At 34.9% G+C, this 23,525-nt stretch overlaps 1 protein-coding gene across 2 annotated transcripts in view; it reads left to right on the forward strand.

Annotated features, from left to right (window-relative positions):
- The window catches only part of LOC125242653 (tyrosine kinase receptor Cad96Ca), a 109,759-nt gene that overhangs the window by 48,575 nt on the left and 37,659 nt on the right, over positions 1-23,525 (forward strand). For both annotated transcript variants that reach the window (XM_048151495.1, XM_048151496.1), the window contains exons 2-5: positions 6,605-6,760; positions 21,192-21,424; positions 21,682-22,173; positions 22,609-22,713. In XM_048151495.1, coding sequence (XP_048007452.1) covers positions 6,712-6,760; positions 21,192-21,424; positions 21,682-22,173; positions 22,609-22,713 — 879 coding nt within the window. In that variant the 5' untranslated portion in view covers positions 6,605-6,711. The remainder of the gene's footprint in view (positions 1-6,604; positions 6,761-21,191; positions 21,425-21,681; positions 22,174-22,608; positions 22,714-23,525) is intronic.

Consider the following 23,525-nt stretch of genomic DNA (forward strand, 5'->3'; position numbering starts at 1 on the left):
GTATCTAATTTTTGCCTTAGATGAGTATACGCATTCAGAATTTTTGGAAGTGTCACCGAACTCATTCTAAGGTGAAAAATAGTATAGTTAAACAGATTTCAGTCCCAATCAAGTACCAGGCTCACAGCTGTGCACTGCAGTGTGCATTTGAAAGCAGATAACTTTGCCCGCTACTCGCAAGAGCTAACTTTTAGAAGCTCGTATCCCAACTGTATTTTCTGATACAAAGTGCAACAATGCTGTTATGATTAAGGTATAATTTCAAATGAAAGATGAAGAGTAGATAGGATTAGTGAAGATGATATTGTGAACAAAGCTGTCGTGACATCCTTTGCTTTGCAACGATATTGCGAACTGTTCAGGCGTGTGTTTGTACTTGAATTGAAACTAACATTACTGTCATTTACTTTGTTTTTTAATTACATAATAATGCATATATTTGACGACCGGTCTGGCGCAGTCGGTAGTGACCCTGCCTGCTACGCAGCGGTCCCGGGTTCGAATCCCGGTAAGGGCATTTATTTGTGTGATGAGATAATTGTTCCTGAGTCATGGTTGTTTTCTATGTATATAAGTATTTATATATTATATATATCGTTGTCTGAGTACCCACAACACAAGCCTTCTTGAGCTTACCGTGGGCTTCAGTCAATCTGTGTAAGAATATCCTATAATATTTAATATTTATTTATGTATTTTATTTATTTATATTGAGAATAAGAAGTTTTTTCACCCACGAATGTAATTTAGGAACTTCTACACAATATTTATTATTTTACCGATGTCGATAAATTGTACTTTCTTAAGACAGTTTTGATTAGTTAACTATGACAATGTGGTATGCCTATGAATTAACGAATAATTATAATATAACTTATATACTTATTATGAATACATATAAAACTGTCATAATTTTCATAGTTGATAGCTACTAAGTAAGTTACCCTAAATAGGCTACTAGACTCATATCTAATTTTGCACAATAAATGATTGTCTTCTGTAATATTTGACATAAGAAACCAATATTTAATGATTTTGGGTATTAAATGTGTACGATGACTAAGTATTTTTAATTCAAAAATGTATTTTTTTTTTTAATTTTGGCCATTGAAAACGCTGTCGGCCGTGTAGTGACGTCATAGAATTCATGTCAAATCAATCACTGACATAATGACCTTTATGCCTCGTACTTAAAGTGTCAGAAAGCGTTGTTTTCACTGTGAATTACTTCATTCACAGAAAATCTACAGATGACATGGCTGATGTTGTTTCTGCCTGATTACGTAAAAGTATTCTTTAAAAATATTTTTGCGGTTTATAGAGTCATAATAAAATATAGTGATATTTTTTTCGGTTAACTGGACAGTAAGTAATAATACAAGACAAACTTTAAAAAAGGGTCAAGTAGCCTATTTATATTTTTAATATTCTAACCTCAAATCTCTCAAGGAAGGTGGTTTTCAAGTCGTATGTATGTTTTTTTTTGTTCCACGATATATTATCTCCGTCGTTACTGGACCGATTTTGAAATTTTTTTATTTATTGAATGTATATGCATACAGATTGGTCCCATTTTTCTCAGAACCCAGTTCTGATGACGGAATCCTGGAGATATCGAGGGAACTCCTCAAATCTGAAAGGCACACATATGGTGATTTTTGTGTTTTTTAAGGAACAGCATGCATTTACGTATGGAACAGTGACATTTGGTGCAGTGGAACTGCTGATGATGGTCAGAACGGAACTCCTCAAATCTGAACGGCACGCTTATAGTGACTTTGGTATTTTTATAAGAACAGCATGCACTTACGTCCAGAACAGTGACATTTGGTGCAGCGGAACCGCTGATGATGGTCAGAACGGAACTCCTCAAATCTGAACGGCACGCTTATAGTGACTTTATTATTTTTATAAGAACAGCATGCACTTACGTCCAGAACAGTGACATTTGGTGCAGTGGAACTGCTGATGATGGTCAGAACCGAACTCCTCAAATCTGAACGGCACACTTATGGTTACTTTGGTATTTTTATAAGAACAGCATGCACTTACGTCCAGAACAATGACATTTGGTGCAGTGGAACTGCTGATGAAGATCAGATCGGAACTCCTTAAATCTGAACGGCGCACTTATAGTGACTTTGGTATTTTTATAAGAATAGCATGCATTTAAGTTCAGAACAGAATATAGAGTTTTCAAGTCAAATTTTGTCAAACTTTGATTTCTTATAATCGGATTCATGGGGGATTGTTGAGGAAACTCCTCAAACCTTAACGGTATACGTATATTCATTTGTGTTGCCATCAAATAATTAAAGTATTAAAAGCAGTTTTAAAAAATACCTACACAATCCAACATTCGCAAGTAGCTTTCACCAGAACCCCAACGGCGGCGGTTTTTTTTCTTAAAAATTATATTCGAAAAAGTAAATAGCTTACATGACTTTTTTAAAAAACAAGTATTCGGTTATCGATTTATTATTAACTGGAAATTCCTTAGTTAATTGACGTCATTGCCACCAAAACTTCTATATCAAAGTAAGTGACCGTTGAAATATGTGCAGCTCAAGTCAGGGGTTCTTAAAGTAAGGGCCGACAGAAAAACAAATAACTCTTAACCAGTTATTATTGATCTCTCTATTACACACTTAAAATCGTGAATCGATCAAACACATGGAGAATCGATCAAACAGCTGTTATATTATGTTATGATCCCATGACATGCAAGTCAAAATAAAAATCGATCCAAAATTGACGAAGTACTGTCATATCAATATCAGATACTTACAAAACCAACAATTAAATTTATAACTACCTTATTATGCACCATCGTATTTGAAGACGGTTTTAATTAGCCATTAAAATTCACTACCACATAGTCTCTAAAGTTTCTGAAAAATAATGTTTAGCGGCCCGCTACTTGGTCGCCCAGGTACATTTCCACAGTGATACCAGTGCAATAAACAAACTATCCGACAAAAACGGTTTTTTAGATTCAATAAATATACCAAAACGTTTTGTGTTAAAATTTATTTTTGTTTGAACAGAGTCATTATTTGTGTAATGGAATATGTAAAGATTTTTAAAAAACTTGTAAAATATCGGCAATTTTAATACCTCGAATGGTGCAAATTTTTTATAGCACCGGCCACACCTTTGTTTACAATAATTCCGGCTAATTCAAAATAGGAATATAGTAAACTCCGAAATTGGGCTACTCATTTCACTCGGCTGTTTGTCGAACCTCGAACGGAAACATGATCAAAGAGATGTAGCGAAGACCTCTGTCACTGTCACCTTGCTTCGAAATTAATTATTTTCCTCTTATCTCCGTAACTCAAAGTGAAAAAACAGTGCAAGCACATCATAGAAATTCAAATAAATGCTCTTGGCGTCTTTTGTTTCCTTAGGTATGTGGGTATAATGTAAAATACCCCATAATGGACGGTGATGCCATTATGGACAAAATAAACACAAATCCTTAAAAATAAGCATCTAAAATTAGTTTCTAAAAACTGACGGCATTGTACCATAAACAAGAGTCATAGAGCTGCTTAATTTTGAAGTTTTATTTAATTCGGTTATTTCTGAAGGATTTGGCGGCAAGATAAAAGTCATCAGTTTACTGAAAAAAATATCACGACGAATTCTTAGTAATGTTGCTAAGAGAGTTGAGTTCATGTATAAAATAATAAAAAAATAATACTCGGTGTAAACTTGAATGAGTTTTACTTACTGCATTAACCATGAGATAAGGTATAAAACATACTAGTGTGTTACTCCAAAGATATAAAGAAATAGTGTTTTTTTGCGAATGTCCATAACTGGAACCGGAAAACTGCCTACCTCCTACGATGGACAAGGAACAATTTACGAAACCAAAATTTACAAGAAACAATCCTATGTTAAAATAATCCAAACTAATTTTATTGGGGTATATAAAATTGACTAAATGAGTATCAGTTGGCTTTAAAAGTAAAATTTTAAACTTATTTCACTGTCCATAATGGGGGATCCATTACTGGAGAACTGCCGTCCATGATTGAAGAAAAAACACCTTATTTTAATTTGTTAATTATGAAGAAACCAATAGGAATATCTATTCTGCAATATGCTTAAAATGTAAAAGAAGGATAAGACATTCAAGTTTTAACACGCTTAGCGGTAAAATTTATACATGTATCAGTGAAATATCAAAAATAGGCAAAATTTTATCTTAAACTGTCCATAATTGGGTCCGTTACCTTATTTGTCCTCATTTATTAATTTTTGCAGCTTTCAATTCAGGATTGCTATTTTCCCATTTCATGGGTATTTCAAAGAAGATTTAAAAAATAACTGTTTTCAGGAATTAATTATATTCCCAACTGGAAATTATCTAAACCTTTATTTCGTTTTAAATTTCAGTAATCCGAGCTTGATCCATGTCAGGAGTCGTGAAATATTTCAGAGCCGAAAAAGCTTTGATTTCCCTAGGATTGCTAAGCCACCACCAACCAAAAGGATCCCACTATCATTTTTAATGGCATTTCTATGAATTTCTTGGCTGAAACATAATCGGATTACATTTATTTAGAACCAAAGAAATGTACGAAAAGTTTCCAGTTTTTTCCACTGGAAATTCATTCATGGAAAATATATTCTGACATCTATGCATGTTATTACTTGAATAATATTATATTTTCTACATTTCTGAGTTTCTCTTGTGTTAGAAATAATTAGAATGTTCCTATACAATCCAATCTGCGGCTTTGACTTACAAATTAAAGAAGGAAGAGAAAATATTTTAATTTTTATTTTTCTACTTGTCGACTGTAATCTGTCAATTAGGCCACCACAGACTAAACTATAAGTGCTAACTTTTCAGTGTTGGATACTCTATGGCAGTTCCGACTCAATTATAATAAGCTCATTAGAACTTCATACAATTTCTATACTAATTTGCGATACCTGGCAAATTTTCCTGCATCTGAAATTCATTTTTTTTTATCTGTCGCGTTATCGGCCAATCAGAGACGGTTATTACAAACAATTGGTTGCTAGGTAATTCGATGTTGATACAACGGTGAACGACACTATTAACATTAATTTTAATTTGCATGAATGATGATATTTCCGTCCACTGATGATGAAGATGATGACTCGTAGAAAAAGTATTGTATACAATAGTGATATAATTAAGCTTTTCACTCTCGTACCGTACTATTAGGCCACTCAGCAAGCTTCGTGGCTTAAACATGGTACTCGACTGAAAAGCTTTGTATTATATCACGATTGTATAAAATACTATTATTCAACAATTTGGCTTTATGATAAAAGTGTATAAGAGGAGTTTAAAGACAATAAATGATCAATATTTTTTTCATCACATTTGCTGTTTAAAGGTCTCATTGCGTCTACGACACGTGTACTGGAGAATAATGTAGGTACTATTTTATTCCCAAGGGAGTAATGGATTTAGTTTTAATAATCAATATGATCCGTACAAATACTTCAGGCAAATGTTTCAATCAGCCAAGGATTTTTTTTGCACAACCAAAATTTAACTATTAAGCTATAAAAAAATATTATACGATCTATAAAATGCATTTTATTTATGTTTTACAATTATTTCGGTGTGTTTTGCATTTATTTCGTAAATTTAACTCAAATAAATCGTTATAATTTACAATCCGGCAATATGTTCTCGATACGCGCTTGACCGCGTGCCAGAGCGAGGCGCCCACCGTTGCCTAGCAACGGAGAGTACAACAGAGGCTTCAATGACCAAAATGAATGAATGAATGAAAAATAAGTAAAAAAAAATTGTTAAATTATATGCTTCTTTGAACATTGCATTTAATTTATATGCAGTATGTTCGTGTTTGTTTTCGTTCAAAAAGTGTTTGTTATCAAAAACAATTGATTTAATTTGAATAATCTGATATAGATCAAGAATTCAAGATACACTACTGGTCGCAACGCCGCCGTAGCGTTGAAGGTTTTGCCTTATGACTTTTCCTCTGTATTTTTCTCTCAAATGTGATGAAAAACATTGTATGTAACTCCGGAGGTAAGGACATTAATAACTTGTGTCTATAATCAACTCCAGCCTGCGGCTGTCGTGGATTATTAACACACGTTATTAATGTCCTCCTTACCTCCCTTGTTGCACAATAAATAAATATAAATAAATATTAAGTATAGGACCCTCTTACACAGATTGACTGAGTCCCACGGTAAGCTCAAGAAGGCTTGTGTTGTGGGTACTCAGACAACGATATATATAATATGTAAATACTTATATACATAGAAAACATCCATGACTCAGGAAGAAATATCTGTGCTCATCACACAAATAAATGCCTTTACCGGGATTCGAACCCGGGACCGCGGCTTAGCAGGCAGGGTCACTACCCGCTAGGCCAGACCGGTCGTCAACGGTACAATGTACTATTGTATTTTGTATATGTATCTTATACTTCATAGAGATAAAAAAAAAATTGAAACTAAAGTGCTCCTGGAATTACTCTTTTTCGATGACTAGGAAGGTGTATACGTATAGTTTAGTTTTAGATATTATGTTACATTAAAACATTTTAAACGCATTATATTATTGTTTCAGGTGACAGTGTAATACATGTGCTAAGTGAGTGATGAGGTGCAGTGTAGTGTCACCACAAATGCGGCGGCGACGGTTTCCCCCCACCGCCGTGCAGTGACCACGCAGCCATGCTGACACAGACGTTGTGGATATTCCTGACAGGATGCTTGGCGTTCGGTAAGTGTGAAAATAAAAGTAGAAATTGAAAAGTGGCAACAAAACTGGATGATACTATTATTTTTAATATTATTTTTGCCACTTATTCGTTTTTACTCTTTTTTGGCAGACTATTGAATCGTCACAGATAAGGCGATACCCCTGTCAATATATGTCTGTATATGTAGAGACCACGCTATAAGGCTGACAAATACGTCGTGTAAGATCCAAGAAACATGCACGCGGACTCACAAATTTTTATCATCAACTTTTACTTAGCAGCAGCTCCGAAATCATACAAAAATACAAATTTAGGGTACCTATTGGTACTTCTTTTAACAGAATCTGTGGTCATTCGACGTTATGAGTACATTTAAAATTGGAAATTACGGATTGTCATAGCTCAAATTGTTACGAAACATTATTCTGCTGTTTCATTTCACTAGGATATTGTTTTTAAGCTCTTATGCTCGTATTGATATTTATATTATTTATCATAAACCATGATCGCAAGAGGTTAAAAAGTTAAATATAGGTAGCATAGCAGAGGTTCAAGTCACGACGGTTACAACATTTATCGTAGAAATAAATCGAAATAGAAAACTAAACAAATTCACATCTCTAAATCGACGCTTCTCCGAGACAACGTCTCAGAAAATGTGAAAATGTGATTAGGGGCCGTCCATAAATTACGTCATTCTAAATTAGGGGGGGGGTTTGGTCTGCGGATGACGGTAAATGATAGATGGGGGGGGGGGGGGGTGTTTCGAAATTGACGTCATTCTTATTTATTTATTTATAGTTTATTTTTCACGTACAAAAAGATTATTTCTAAAAAGAAATTTCTTCCGGCACACCTAGTAAGTGAGACTGCAAATGTGAGAGGCGGCTAAGGCGCATACAATACTAAAATAACTCATAATAAACATACATAAGTAATGCAACATAGATGTACACAAATACAGTAATAACTACAGATAAAATACTCTAACAATAATATTACATATAATACTAGCTGCCCGCCCCGGCTTCGCCCGTGGTACTTAAATGTATTATACATATAAACCTTCTTTAAGAATCAGTCTATCTATTTAAAAAAACCGCATCAGAATCCGTTGCGTAGTTTTAAAGATCTAAGCATACATAGGGACAGACAGCGAAAGCGACTTTGTTTTATACTATGTATTTATATTATATTATAAGTAGTTATATTATATCAATGATTATTGCCAAAGTAAAAATAATAAAAGATGATTCTATAACCAAGTGTTTTAATCATATAATACCCTATTTTTCTCAAATCTGCAATGTTTTATTTTGTCAAACTGGTAATGACGTCAATTTTGGGAGAAGGGGGGGGGTCATTAAGATATGACGATAGGATGATTATAGGGGGGGGGTCTAAAATCTGAAAAAATCGATGACGTAATTTATGGACAGCCCCTTAGTCACATATGTCACAAGACAAGTCGTATGTTTGTTTTAATATGTCAACTAATAACAAAGCCAATCCAACTTAATAACAGCGCGTACAACTTGGGTTCAAGCTTAATATTACCTAGATGACTTGGGCGAAGTTGAGATGCTGCTCATTAATGTAATAAATGTTTGTGAAATATACTAATATGCCGAGCTAGAAATTATGCAATTTATGACGGTCACCGGTGTCACGATAATTCTGAATAGACGCAATACTAAACACACATTTTGGTTGTAAAATGGATCATGTGGTGTGAATGCTTCATTTGAAGATATCTTCGAAACGAAAATACTGACTATTGTAGCCACCGCGCCGCGCTTAAATGAAAAGTTATTTATTATTTATTTATTTATTTTATTTCAAAAAACTTATGACTATATTACATTTTTTCTTTTCGCCAAACTGGAACCAGTTTGTTGGCGAATAGTGCGCTCTCAAACATATTTTACCTTAATTAAGTTGTTTACCACAAACCACAATGCAACTTACAACTAACATGCGTTTGCGTACCTACTTCGTCTCACGACAGCAGCGTCTTCAACGACTTTACTTTGAACGTAGCCAGCTTGCAAGTGTCAAAAGTTTCAAAATGTTGTGTTTATCAGATATATTTATATCCGATTAGATTTCCTTATTTCATTATAAAAAGTAGGTATACTATAAACTTGCTACTTGTCCAAATTATTTCCATCTCATCTCAATTAATTTAAATTATAAAATCATGTTTGGTGGTCCTTGGTGTCCAAGGAATTAAAGTTTGCTCCCAACTTTAATATGTCTACCGTACACTAACTTACGAGTAAGTATTTCTCTCTGAACTGAATTTGACCTATAAGACTAATTTCGAACTACTTTAATAGTTCTCATGCTGAACTAATTATCGTTAAACGAGAAACTGCTTAAATGTAAATACCTTCTTGAGTTTAAGGGTAATTGGTGCGACTCAATTTTAATTTGCTAACAGTAGGTATACAGCTGTTAACAGAATCAAAAATTAAAGTAAGATTTTAGATTATGATGAAAATATAATATGAAATAAAAAGTAGCTAAGTAGAAAATTAATAAAATAAAAAAATAAATATTGGGGACACCTTACACAGATCAACTTAGCCCCAAACTAAGCAAAGCTTGTACTATGGGTGCTAAGCGACGATATACATACTTAAATAGATAAATACATATTTATATACATAGAAAACATCCATGACTCAGGAACAAATATCTGTGCTCATCACACAAATAAATGCCCTTACCAGGATTCGAACCCAGGACCGCGGCTCAGCAGGCAGGGTCACTACCGACTAAGCCAGACCGGTCGTCAAAAACTTATGATTGATCATTAGCCATCACCAATTGCGATCATTCTAAGTTCAAATATTTGATTGGCCAGGTAAAATTTTGCGTCCTCGCCTCGCTCGTAACTCTCAAAATGACTACTGACTAGTGTGACCACACTGACCGCATTGAGGCAGACGGCTAGCGCCGGTGACCACGCGACCATGCCGCCTGTGCAATAATTGGGTCTCCCTAGTAATCCGACAACACAGCACTGCAAATAATTATTAGTAGCTAGCGAAAGGTACAAGCCTTGTATTACAAGTGTGTTTCCATGGAAACCCATACGATTTGACAATTCGCGCACTTGTAATACAAGGCTTGTACCTTTCGAGAAACGGGCCCCTTGTAGTTAAGTGCAAATGAAATGAACACATGATTTTCATGATATAGAAGTAGAGAGAATCAAGCATTCTCTATCGTGAAACGCATCACGCATTATACTTGTAACGACATGTAAATAAATTGAGATAAATCATACAAGGTACATGTTTATCCATGAAAAATTGTTACATAATTCTAGTTTAAAATCAAAATACCTATAACTTAAGACGTTATTATCAAGATATTTGTATGCTCTAGGTAATTATTATAATAATCGTAGTAGGTAACATATTTTAGGCACATTGAAAAACGAAGCAGGTAAGTACATAAATAAGCTTGTAAAACTTGTAATTAACTTGTAACTAATCATGTATTATGTTTATACATTTCTGTATTTAATAATTAATGATTCTACAACAATAAAATTGCTTGTTTCTGAACTAATTCGATGTGAGTAACAAAAATTGGTACAATAAATCATACCTAATCGAATAAATTAGAAAAAAATATATACAGGTGATTAATCTTCATAGTGTTATTATATTATTCCATTTTTTATTGCATACGTGATGTTAATAAATCGGATCAACGAAATTGGCTCACTCGCATACAATTGCCATAATGAATGCTAGTTAGGTAATTACGAATACATTACAATATCCGCCTGGATTAATTAAAACCAGAATACTGTTTAAATTCCCTATCCGATTGAACGTCTAGGACCTTTGGTATGTTAAAGCGCGATATGACTTTATTTGTATGAGTTGATACTTATACCTGATTGGTTTTGCCAACGATTTAGGCTGTCCATATTTCACTTGGAATTCAATTGTACACTGACTAAATCAATCAAACCCGTTAAGCATTATATCTGTACCGTAATAGTAATTAGATTCAAATTGCTTTTAGGAAATAATAACTGTTATGATAATAGACATACTTAAGTTTATCGATGTCTGCGTCTAAGTCCGATACCATATAGAGGCCTAAGCGCTCACTTGACCGGTTTTTTCTATGCGTATTAGAAGTCTCGAAGCATTAGACGTTCTTAGAAAGTACTAGGACTGTATAAACTACGAGCAGGTCTAGGCTAGCATTCCCGTATGTGGGACGTCCCGAGTCCAGTGCGGATGCATGTGTGCTACACATACACGCATCTGATCAATACGCGACGTCTCTACGATCCCTATGACCGTTCCTTTCTAGCTCGTGGCGTATCGACGTTTGAAAGGAGATGGGTGCTATACGCATCTAGGACATTGGTTCTGGAGAAAAAAAAACTATTCACGACGAGTCCCGGTTTGTGTGTGCCTTCGGGATAAGGCTTTATTTGTTATGGCCCTAACGGGTGGGCTGAACTTGTACTAAGGCAGCATACAGTTTCAGAAGTCTGTGCTGAATAGATATTGGGATTTAACTGATAGTATTACACATATGTTTGACACATTAATTCTATTTCTAAGCTGTTTCTTAGGGTCAACACACAAGCAAATTCTGAAAATACATACCTAGGTAATACCCATGCATAGGTAAAAATTTAGACATTCTGGATTATGGATTTGTATATTTGACTAATATTATTAGCTTGCTCATAAATATTAGAGTGAGCAATATACAAAAACGAGACTGAATATTTTATTTTCAAGTCGAGTTTCAGAGCCACCAATTATCAACAAATCAGCGACGTTTCAGGAAAGACGTCCAATTTGAAAACAAAAAATAAAATGCAAACCTATGTATTTTTTATGTAAGTACCTAAGTAAATATATTATATTGACTTGTAAAAGAGGCCTTGTGGCCTACTTGTCAATATCATACCTACTTAAATGTATTCATTTATGATTTTGAATGCTCGGATTTTAAGTACCAACAGATCAGTTCAGCACAGAATTAACGCAAGATGGATGAAATGGCCACAGGTCACAGGCACAACGTGCGATCCCCGCATGCCCCTTAGTCTGAAGGGGAAAAGTCTTGTATGAAAGTGAGTGCTGGGTCGTCAAGAAGAAGGATGAGAGAAGTCTGCATGTGAATGAAATGAGAATGTTGCGATGGATGTGTGGTGTGACAAGACGGGATAGGATTCGGAATGAGTATATAAGGAGAAGCCTGAGAGTAGCGCCAGTGACAGAGAAGTTGAGAGGAAGCAGATTAGCATGGTATGGGTGTGTAATGCGGAGGGATGAAAGCAATATTATAAAACGAGTGGTAAATATTATGAAGGTGGATGGTGACAACGGTAGTAGAAGGCCTAATACAAGATGGATGGAATGTGTGAACAATGATATGAGAGTGAAAGGTGTTAGTATGGAAATGACGGCTGATAGAGAGGAATGGAGGAGGAAAATCTGCTGCGCCGACCCCAAATAATGAGAAGAGGGCAAGAGAATGATTTATAATTTTTGAATAAGATATTTGCAAATTTGTTCGGAACCCACGGTGCGCGACCAGCCTTTTCTTATCCACCACTAAAAATAACATCAGTTTCATAATAAATCATTGGCAACAAAATATGATCATTGCCCAAAAAAAGTTAAACTATCGATATGTTAGTCTCACTACAAGAAATGACCTTGAAGTGTTACAGGTTCCATCTTAGAATGGGTATAATAATAGCCAAGCAAATATATTGTAGTATGCATATGCATAACAGACCTAGAGTCTGAGCTAAAAAAGAATAGTTACAGAAAGTATAGCAACGTCGGAAATTCAGACGCTCCGTGGCTATCGAAATGCATATATTGCTTTTCTTATTGGTTAGGCCAGCAATTCGGAAAAACGATTTTTCCAAACAGTTGGCCTAGCCAAAGTTTCAGTCAGTGACGTTACGACCGGGAGAGCTAGCTGGGCCATTTTTTTTTCAAAGTTGTCCACCCCACTTTTTTTGTAACATGGGTATTTTTAAGCCATTCATACTCAGCATCGCGAGGTCTTTCGATCCTGATAGGAGAAAAAAAATGCCGCAAGTTTTCCATACATTATTCAAACCTTCCATTCCGTTATCGCCATACAAAATGTATGAAAAAATGGTAACGGAATAGGAAGCAAACCTTGGGACACTTTTTTTTCTCCTATTAGGATTGATAGAGCTCGTGATTCTGAGCGGACCACATAAAAATTTCCAAATCCAAAAAATATGGGGGGAAAAACTTTCAAAATAAAATGGCCCAGCTACGAACGCTTACGAAGCGTAAGCTATTATGTCAGTGACTGGGTATAGCCTAAATATACGTTTCATTTTGTCAACATCCACGTGTACGGATAAAACTACAAGCCATGTGTACTCAGCTGACACAATCCAATAAGACGTCAACATGAGGATCCGTTTCTAGGTAAACATTAGACAAACAGGAAACATAATAATAAGGATAACAATACGTACCGATGTAGTGCGAAAAGATTTGCCTTCGTATTGTTACGCAAACGTACGAACGTGTCATGCTATTTCAGTCAGTCTCAGTACAAGATGTACTGACTTGGACTGAACTGGCATGACAAATACGAAGGTTTCTGGGAAAATACGAAGGAATCCCTTTTCACACTACTGTACACATCGATGATGGAAAAAAATAATTATCTACATCTCTAACCTTAATTAGTGTCTACACGTGCAGAAAATAATTCGAAACAAGTGGCAATAAATTAAAAGAGCATTTCTTTTTTTTTCGCCACTTTCATGAAATGTGATATTTTAGAAAAAAAAATTGCTATTTCTACTTACAATCACTAGCTATTTCAATCCTAGTAATTAAAAAAAATGGTCCCATACGATTTTTTCTTATTTTGTTACCATTGTCAGTACATATTGTGTGGGGTAACAAAAGAGGAAAGTAACAAAAATGTATGGAAATTCTGGGGCACTTTTTGTCTCCGAGTGAGATTGAAAGTACTCTTGATTCTGAGTACAATTAGTAATGCAGAAATTGCAGAACATTCCCAAAAAGCGGAAACATTCTTGAGAATGTTCGCAGAACATTCCTGCAACATGAAATTTATTGTTTAAGAACGAACATACTTGAAATAAAGTTTAAATGGGCATAATATAAAACTATAATTATGTTATTATACATATAATATTGCCTATTACAGTAAGATATTTTGTCGATAAGTGATAAGTTACCAATAAGTTGCTTAAATTCTCACTTCGACTTTCAGACTTCACGGTTTTAGTCCTAACTTTTTTAAATTGGATACCGAACTATTATTTTTTGTATATTTATAATATTATTTCTTGATTGATTGATTGATTTTGATTTGGTCATGTCAAAATATTAATAAAAAAAAAAGATCGCTGTCAGGATCGAACCTGAGAACATCGGCATACGAAGCCAGCGCACTACCACGGGACTACTAAATCATGGTATAAATTACGAAGTTACTAAGTATTCTGATAAATTCTCGTTCTCGAGAACATTCTCAGAAGTTACCGAAAATTCTCATGAGGAAAGTTCTGCAACTTTGGAAACTTCTCGTCCGTGCATTGCTAAGTACAATTGACCTACAATTCCCTAAAAAAATCAAAATAAAAAAAATGGCAAAAAAAAAAATAAGAAATGCTCAAAAATCAACCTTTGAAATCGACATGAGGTGCAAAATTAATTTTTCGCATACATTTTACAGTAGATACTTACATATTATTATAATGCCACTTTAAAGATTCGACCACGGAAAGGACGAGAAAAAGCAATATGTGGATAATTTCCGATTTTCTGGACGATGCGAAGCAGAAAAACTAAGTAACTATACAATCCTTAATTAATTATAAATTACCTTAATTTATTATAAAATGCCATGACTCTGTAAGACAAATAATTTATCTGTGAAAGAGATTTAAGTAAATAGTTTATGAAACAAAATAGTAGGTTTTATTGAATAATTTACTACCCCTATATTTTAATGTACCATTTGTAGCCAACAGTAACTTTACTTTAGTACCAAACAAATCTTAGTCGGTCGGACCCGCGATATAAAATCGCAAATATATGTTTGAATAAACCATCCCTTGCAGTTTGTAAATACCTAATGAATTATAATATATAGTCAGACGACGCAACGGAGCCACGCTGTTACGTCGTCGCCCAAATCTAATGTTTAATTTGTTTATTTTTTGTATGTCTTTTGTATTTTTTTTTGTGAGTCATGTTTTGTATTTTGTAGTTTCACAGTGCCTTGGTGTAAACTGTAATGCTGTGTTACTTTTTTGATTAAATAAATAAATAATAAAAAAATCTTTTATTTCGTAATACATCAAAACTTATGTTTACTAATTTAACTATATCGCTACACTTTTAATCTGCTTGGTCCAGTAGACAAACATACCGTACTCTTTTTAGGGTTCCCTGCCATTACATGTTCACTTTTTTGTCAGTCCGACAGTCTGTCTGATTATTTCGCGTCTTTAGATAAAAAAAAACTCATATAACACAAAACCAAAAACTTTGTTTCAGGCCGGGATTAGAACCCTGACACCTGCGACGTGCCTGCGATTATTAGACCGACCCTTTTAGCTATTACGCGCCGCTGATGCTCGGCTGACGAAATTAGCGACCATATTTATTTTGCGTTTACTAATGCGAAAGAAAAACGCTAAGCTCGATCGATTTTCACCCTCGAAAACCCCCACATAACAAATTTCAGCGAAATCGTTAAAGCGGTTTTCGAGATCGTCGGTATACATATATAAATAAATAAAGAATTGCTTGTTTAAAGGTATAACATAAGATATTTACGTACTTAGATCTAGTCTACTAAAATCGCTGTCAATAGAAATAGTTGAAAATAACATAGTACCTAAGTAGGTAAACAATGTAAAAAATCTTTCGATATAAATACCTACCCATATTCATTCAAGTACTATATTACAGTTTTAATGATTTAGGACCACGATGTGGCAAAAATTTATAAAATAACAAGATGATATATCCAGTATTTGATGTGAAAGAATAGTTATTTGTTTTACAAGGGGGCAAAGTAGTTGTTTACCCGCACGTGCCAAAATTGATACCAGAGCAAGCTAAAGATTCCAATATTGAACCGCGAGCGTAGCGAGTGGTTCAAAAAGTGGAATCTTGAGCGTTGCGAGGGTATCAAGGCACGAAGGTTAAACAAACTTTGCCACCGAGTGAAACACAAAATTTTTCACCACACCAACACGAACAAAATACTGACTATATAAAACATCAAAATAAATGAAATCCATCAATTTATTCAATATTTTATGATTCAATATTATCATTTATAGCTAAAATCTAGCAGCCAGATTAAGACATCGAATTAAAATTTGTATGAAATTACTTTGTGGTGAAAAAATAATTTAAGATATTTTCAATACGTGAAAGGTTTGTTTACATTGTCAGCAAATTTTAGTGATGGCGTCGTTACGGTCTGTCGACGATGCATGTGAAAATTTGAATCTTTTATGTCGGCGTGAAAGAATGTAAGACATGTTTGTACCGCCAAACCTTATTCTCAAGGGAATCAAAATTAATAGGTTACTTCTGGTTAAACAAGAACAATGCAATTTGAGAAACAATGTCCTTTTATGCTATGAATACCGGAAAAATTAAAAGTACCAAAGTAATAAATAAGAAATAAGTTTTTTGTACGGATAAAGAATTTCTATGAAACCCTCGGTAGGTGGGTCAAATTTGTACTTGTCTGTTTTTTTTTTTCATTTAGTTACACGATATGATTCGACTTGGTACTATGGGCATAATGTTTATAGAAATAAGTGAAATTTTTTCACGTGTTCCCCCAGAAATAGGTTTTAAAAGATTAATAAACTACAAAATAAGGTAAATGACTGTGTAAGTACCTTTACGTGGCATATAACAGTCATAACCGTAAAGTTATATTATGGGCAGAGGAAGTTGTTTGACTTTTTGTCAAAGTAAAGTTTAAAACTAAGTCCCAGTTTTAAGGCAAACATAATACCTACATATGTACATGCAAACTTGGTCTTCGCAGTAAACAAATCGTGACTTAAATTTGCGACGAGCAGGGTTGAGAATACGACATAATTCCTGCCGTGATATGAAGACATTCCCTATTTAGCATAACGCAGAAATTTCAATAAAGTAAAGAAGCCAATATAAAACACGTTCCATAAGTGAAAACCGACGCACACAAATAACCATAGTTAGGGCATTCTAGATTATGTCTTAAGAACTACGCGAAAGACTTTAATACCGTTTGTGCGATGTTCAGGCCTTATATTTCTAACGCTGGACCGTCTTAATACAAGCCCTACCAAAAGTTCATTATCTTACAGTTGAGTTTAGAGTGTCCACGTTTTGGAAAGAACTCCTATGCATTTTTGCTAGCCTGGTACCTCGGACGCGCACACATCGCACCGGCTCGACTCTCATTCCACACTTCAAGGCTATAACCCACATCGGCTGGAGTTTTCTGTCCCTTACGCGCGCGACATCATACGCGGAGATCTGACAAGGTCGTCTATAGTTTACGTCAGGTATTTAGCAAGTCTAGACGAAGACTGCCATGTGAACTTTCTTGCACACCGGACGCTACCTCATTCCGTGGAAAGGAGGATTGTAAAAACTAGTCCGAAACGAAACCATAGTGGATTGTTCCGTATTTGCACAGTACATACCTATATATGATGGGGATGTCGGCATGTTTGACCATCATAATATGAAATGATGTCCATTGAATTAAGTCAACATGATAGATAATTATTATTAATTCTAGAACACAAATAACTATTTTCTAACGTAGGTACACCTTCTTGTACAACATTTATTAAAATTGGATCGAAACATGTCGAACGCTATATCGACTTAATACGTGAGTAACCCGCTTAAAATATTTTTAAATACTTATAATTCCTCTGGGATTTATAATGTTTTGGTGGTGGTCTGGTTTAAAAAATAAAAAAACTTATTCGTAATTATTAATTACAAAAACAATCTGCAGACAATACAGTCTCAGTTACAGTAAGCAGCAGACAATAATTACACATAATTACTACGCTAATTTTGCAATACTACTACGAATAATTTTGCAATTAAAAAATAAGTAAAACATTCAAATTATGTTTAATATTCACTAGATTAAGTATCAGATATTAAAAAAATGCCATGCGATAAACCTGTATGTACAATATATGTAGGTACTACAATACATGTTAATATTTTATGTTCAGTAGGGACAAAAAATATGAATATAAATCATTTTCATAACACAAACTGATAAAGATTGTTCTTAATTTTTCAAAATCGTCGTGTTGATGTACAGATTTACAATTAGTATTTTCCCTGTGTTGATTAGTGCGGTGAAAATTTTTGTGTTTTACTCGTTGGTAATTCGTTTAACCTTCGACCATTGAAACCCTCTCAACGCTAAAAATTCACAGTTTGAATCTATCGCTTGCTCAGGTATCAATATGTACTATTATTAGTACGAGCGGTTAAACAATTTTTCCTCCTTGCAAAACAAAGAACTATTATCGGTACCTCTGGGTTCCTAAGAAGGATCGCTAAATATGAAACGATAAGGGTGATTGGTGATGCTTTGGATAAAGTTTACTTTAAGCCAAGTTGCATAAATGGTATAACTTCGTAAGTCCGGGCGTCCTTGTACAGGGTTTTGAACTCATATAAATAAAACAAGTCTTAAATTCAAAATCGGAAAAATTGTTCAGAGTTTTAACGAAGATAAGTTGGTGACGAGACGATGATGTAATAATTAATTTTAGTTATGAGTTTTTATGCACGAAAAAATTAAAACTAGTGGTTAGTGACGATATAGCTATATAACTACCTTATATAAGGTACACCGGGTTAAAATCCCGACTGGGGGATTGGGGGACAATTGTAACTGATCCATTTTTTCCATTATTACACTATTAAAGTGGGTTCCACGTGCTGACTGTATCCACTGAACACGCGTGTCATGTATAACCAGTGGACACTCTAATTAATAATGCAAACATTGTAAAACATGGGAAAAAATGAATCAGTTGCATTTGTTCCCCAGTCGAAATTGTACCGCTGTACCCAAATAATACTCCTACTTACGTGGTATGTATTTCAATAGATAGGAGTAAATATGACTATGAATCTACATAAAAGCCATTAGGCTTGAAAGTTTTTTTTCGCGTAAATTTAAACTTTTTGTTAAGCGGCTATCATATCAGGCTGTCCTTTTCTTGGACTTTAAGGTTTATCAGTTTTATCACACAAAATTTAGTGTGCAGCGCCCGTAGATTTTGGTTAACAAAACAACATTAATTAGATACCTACCTTCTATCAGAATTTTATTTAGTCGTAACAAGTCCTCATAACTGAAAATTTATATAAAACTGTAAAAGCAATAAAGTTAATGTTGCTGAAACCATTCCGTTCGTAATGGACCATTAAACAAAAACAATTATTAGACCAAACAGTTTCGGTAGTAAAATTTATTTTTGTTACTATCAATATCTTCTTACTTAGCTGATTTGGGAATGAAGAAATATGGTTAACTGTCAAAGTCAATTAAGCTGTCTCAGGGACCAATATGAAAGCCTCCTAATCGCATGTTTATTCACGAAAGTGTAAAATATAAATAAAGAATTTTAGCGCAGAAGCAAATTCACTACGTTCGAAGTATCAGCGCGACCGCGAGGTTCGAGAAGCAAGCAAGCAAGCACCTTTGTAGATTTTTATCGTCGAGCGATGCGTCAACTTTACGCACATCAACTAACACTAGTCATCACATCCCACGACCATAACTTTTGGTAACCATATCGAATGTTCCACATCTCTCAATTAGAAAGGGACCAATGACATTCTGTAGCAAGGTGCTGCATTTCGTGGACGCCCGGTGAAAGTGAACGAGGGTCGCCTGACTTTCACTCAACCTTGTGTTACGGTGGACGTTACGTTATATTATAACTCCTATTATGTATTCAACGCGTGTTTCGTAACGGTTAATATTTTGATCGAATACGGTCACATATTATTAGATTTTTTTTTGTATCCTTTAATTTTTTGCTGTTGCCAGTGCTGGAATAATTTAGGTACCTATTCTATAAAGGTAATTACCGTTTGTTAATTTTAATTGAGAAAACTACTCCACTTAAGAATTGCCGTGTCTAAAAGGGTGATAAAGCATAACTAGTTGAGTAAATGACTTGATTTGGGCTGAGTTACAGGAGTGTAATCGCATAAGTGGTTCAAGCGAATGCACATACACCTAAAAATATAGCGGTCTCACCATAGAAAAAAATATAATCTAAATACTTAAGGTACTCTCCCTTCATGTTTCATAGTCTCGACTGCCCAGTATATTTACTTTATGGTCTTTATAATCAATCTCATCATACATGTGATTGCGGATTGATTCAATATTAACTGTAATTAACAAAATAAAGTTAAGCGTTACTTAGATATTGATATTACTGTTAATGTAACAAATACTACGTCGTGATAAATGGATACCAACATATCCTAATTTATTGCCAGATTTGGGACATTATGATGTAGGTTCGTGAAGCCATCAAGTTAAAGATATCATCGCATTTTGTCTATATTACCCTTTGGGTGTAATAAAACATGAACTCGTATTTCTTTTTGTAAATGTTTTAACGTGGATCTACCATAATGTTTTACAGAACCAGTTTTCGACAACTAGAAACAGAATAGTAACAGAAATGCATTCTCGAACGAGATAATATTTTTCTTCTTTGAAGATTAAACTCAAGGATAAACCTCTAAGTGGAACTCGGAAAAAAATACTTTTTATTTATTCAGCCATAGAATTCTAACCTCAAGATCTTGAAAGCTTCAAATGGCAGCAAAATAGATTACCCATTGTTACTTGTTTCCATATGAATTCATTTGAAGAAACAATCTTTGTAATACCTACTCATTTAATTAAATAAGTTTTGAGAGGTACTGTTTCAAAAGTCATTCATCGACTTGCAGAATACTTAGTAAAAAGTTTATCTATTGAATTTTTTTTATCTTGCTTTAAATTTTTATTTAGGTTGCAATTGGAAAACCATCAATCAATACTGTCATTGCTGAATCCATACTAATATTATAATTGGGAAAGTGTGTTTCTTTTTGTTTGTCCACCTTTCACGGCAAAACGGAGCGATGAATTGTCGTGAGTTTTTTAAGTGGAGATAGTTGAAGGAATGGAGAGTGACATAGGCTACTTTTTGTCTCTTTTTAACGCGAGCGAAGCCACGGGCAAAAGCTAGTACTTTTATATTCGAACAAGTAATAACCATTGATTTTTGACATAAATCCTCAAAGTTATATATTCGTAGTCACACAAATGCTTATATCATTTTTTTTCTTCCAGCATCGCCTCAAATCATCGCCGACCTGCAGAATCTGCAGAACCTCCTACAAGTTCAGCGGGTATGGTACGCGAGGGTCACGGACCCCAAGGGCACGGAAGTGGCCAGGGCGTTCATGGACGCCAAGGGGGACCAGGCCGTCAAATATTACCTGGACACTCGCGGCCCTCCCACGCCCTTTGCGATCAACTCTCGCACAGGAGTCGTCACTGTCAATGATACACTTATCGATAAGGTATGTTGATCGAGCTAATGAAGAAAAAAAAAACGGTTTAGGAAATATGAAAAATATTCGTTAAATAGAAACAAAGTAATAAGAAATTTTATATATTTGAAATTCATAATTATCATGTTAGTCATTAAAAAGTCTTAGCAATTAAATGAAAATGCAGGTAACCTAGTACCTACTTCATTGCTCACGTCTAGTTATTCATATGATAAAGTCAAGTAGTATTTTGGTAAGTAATAGTAATTTGAACTTTTCTATTCCAGGAAAACAAAACGTACTTATTATGGGTTTATGCAGACGATGGCACTATACCAAAAAAGACAGAAATTTTGGCTTTAATCACCGACGCCAGTGGAAGTAGGAAAAAAGTCCCGAGCCCCCCACCTTTCCCTCCTAATTTCCCAGACCTCTTTCCTCGTCCAATTTCAATGGGGACACCGATTCAACCACCAACCAAAGTAACTGATGAAGTTTTTGAAGAAACTACAGTACCTGATATAACTACAACTGTGACATCAGTTCAAACAACTGTTAAAATAGAAGACCGTAACGAGACACACAGAGACAATACGAGTATAATAAAAGAAGTAAACGACCCAACAGAATCTCCTGATGTAAATAATAATGATGTGTCGTTTGCTACTATTATACCGTTGATTGCTATAGGTGGACTAATCGTTATTGTAGTAGCAGTTATTATCTTTGTTTGGAAGAGGAATCATGGACAGAAAGAACCGAGCAAGAAGGATGATATGGTAAGTTCTTTTAATAAGTATGTAACAGCATTCAGCACAGCAAGACATAGAATTACAATATTTTAACACATTGCATTAATAACATGTTCGCTATCGTACACAGTTCATACGAAAGTAACAAATAATCGCTCAAAATATAATTATATCTAAATAAAATTTATAACTATTTTTAAAATCGAAAATCTACAGTTAACAAAAATCTATCATTGTCGTCAACTTGCATCAACCTCGGGCCTCCTTTCTGATTAGTAAGTTCATTTTTAAACTCATTATTATAGTCTAAACTTGACTCAAAAGCCTTCTTTCTATCATGATCATCACATTCATCACCACCTTACATTCCTCAATTCATATCTCAGTTGTTCAAAACTGATTTACAAATTATCAGGAATTTGTCAGCTTCTCAATTCTCAATTGATATGTCCTCCTCCGCAGACCAAAGATTCGAGTGGCATCGTTCTTCAAGAGCCGACCTTGAACTGGGAGCGGCCGCGGGCCTACTCCAACCGGTACGAGGCGTGGGACAACGGCCATTTGCAGGTCAGTCTGCCCTTGCCATTCCTACAATTTGGCTGAACGAGAACAGTCATAGAATGTATTGGATCCTAACTTAGGGGCACCAACGTTTCCGCTTCATAAGCATTTCGTAGCGATATGGTATATCGATCTATTTTATTGGCGTGACAGAGCCAGACTACGTTTCGATCGACACGTAGCGTCAACTATTTATTTTCACTTCTCATGACGACCGGTCTGGCCTAGCGCGTAGCGACCCTGCCTGCTAAGCCGCGGTCCCGGGTTCGAATCCCGGTAAGGGCATTTATTTGTGTGATGAACACAGATATTTGTTCCTGAGTCATGGATGTTTTCTATGTATATATGTATGTATTTATCTATATAAGTAAGTATATCGTCGCCTAGCACCTATAGTACAAGCTTTGCTTAGTTTGGGGCTAGGTTGATCTGTGTAAGGCCCCAATATTTATATTTATTTATTTTGCTAGACCAGCATATCTCACGACTCTTCTATTTCCGCAATGATTTGTCAGATGTAGTCAGTCGTTTTTAAGTCCTATCTAAAACTGAAATATGTTCTTAGTATCGCATTTCGCGCTCCTCCATCACTGGTGGGTGGAGTATCCTTCTTAGCGGCTAGAATGGAGTTCTCGTATTAAAAGCAGCGTTGGTGCACGCTAGTCACGTTAAACTTGTTGCGAAACGTCACGTAAACCTTATCCGAGACCTTCGTATAATTATATTACGTACAATGATTCTGGACAACTTTACTGTCACTGTCACAGGTGCGACTGAACTTTCAAAAGCAAGTTCGGCTTTGCAAGCTACATCCGAGC

This window comes from Leguminivora glycinivorella, chromosome 3 (genome assembly GCF_023078275.1).
Source record: "Leguminivora glycinivorella isolate SPB_JAAS2020 chromosome 3, LegGlyc_1.1, whole genome shotgun sequence".
NCBI lineage: Eukaryota > Metazoa > Arthropoda > Insecta > Lepidoptera > Tortricidae > Leguminivora > Leguminivora glycinivorella.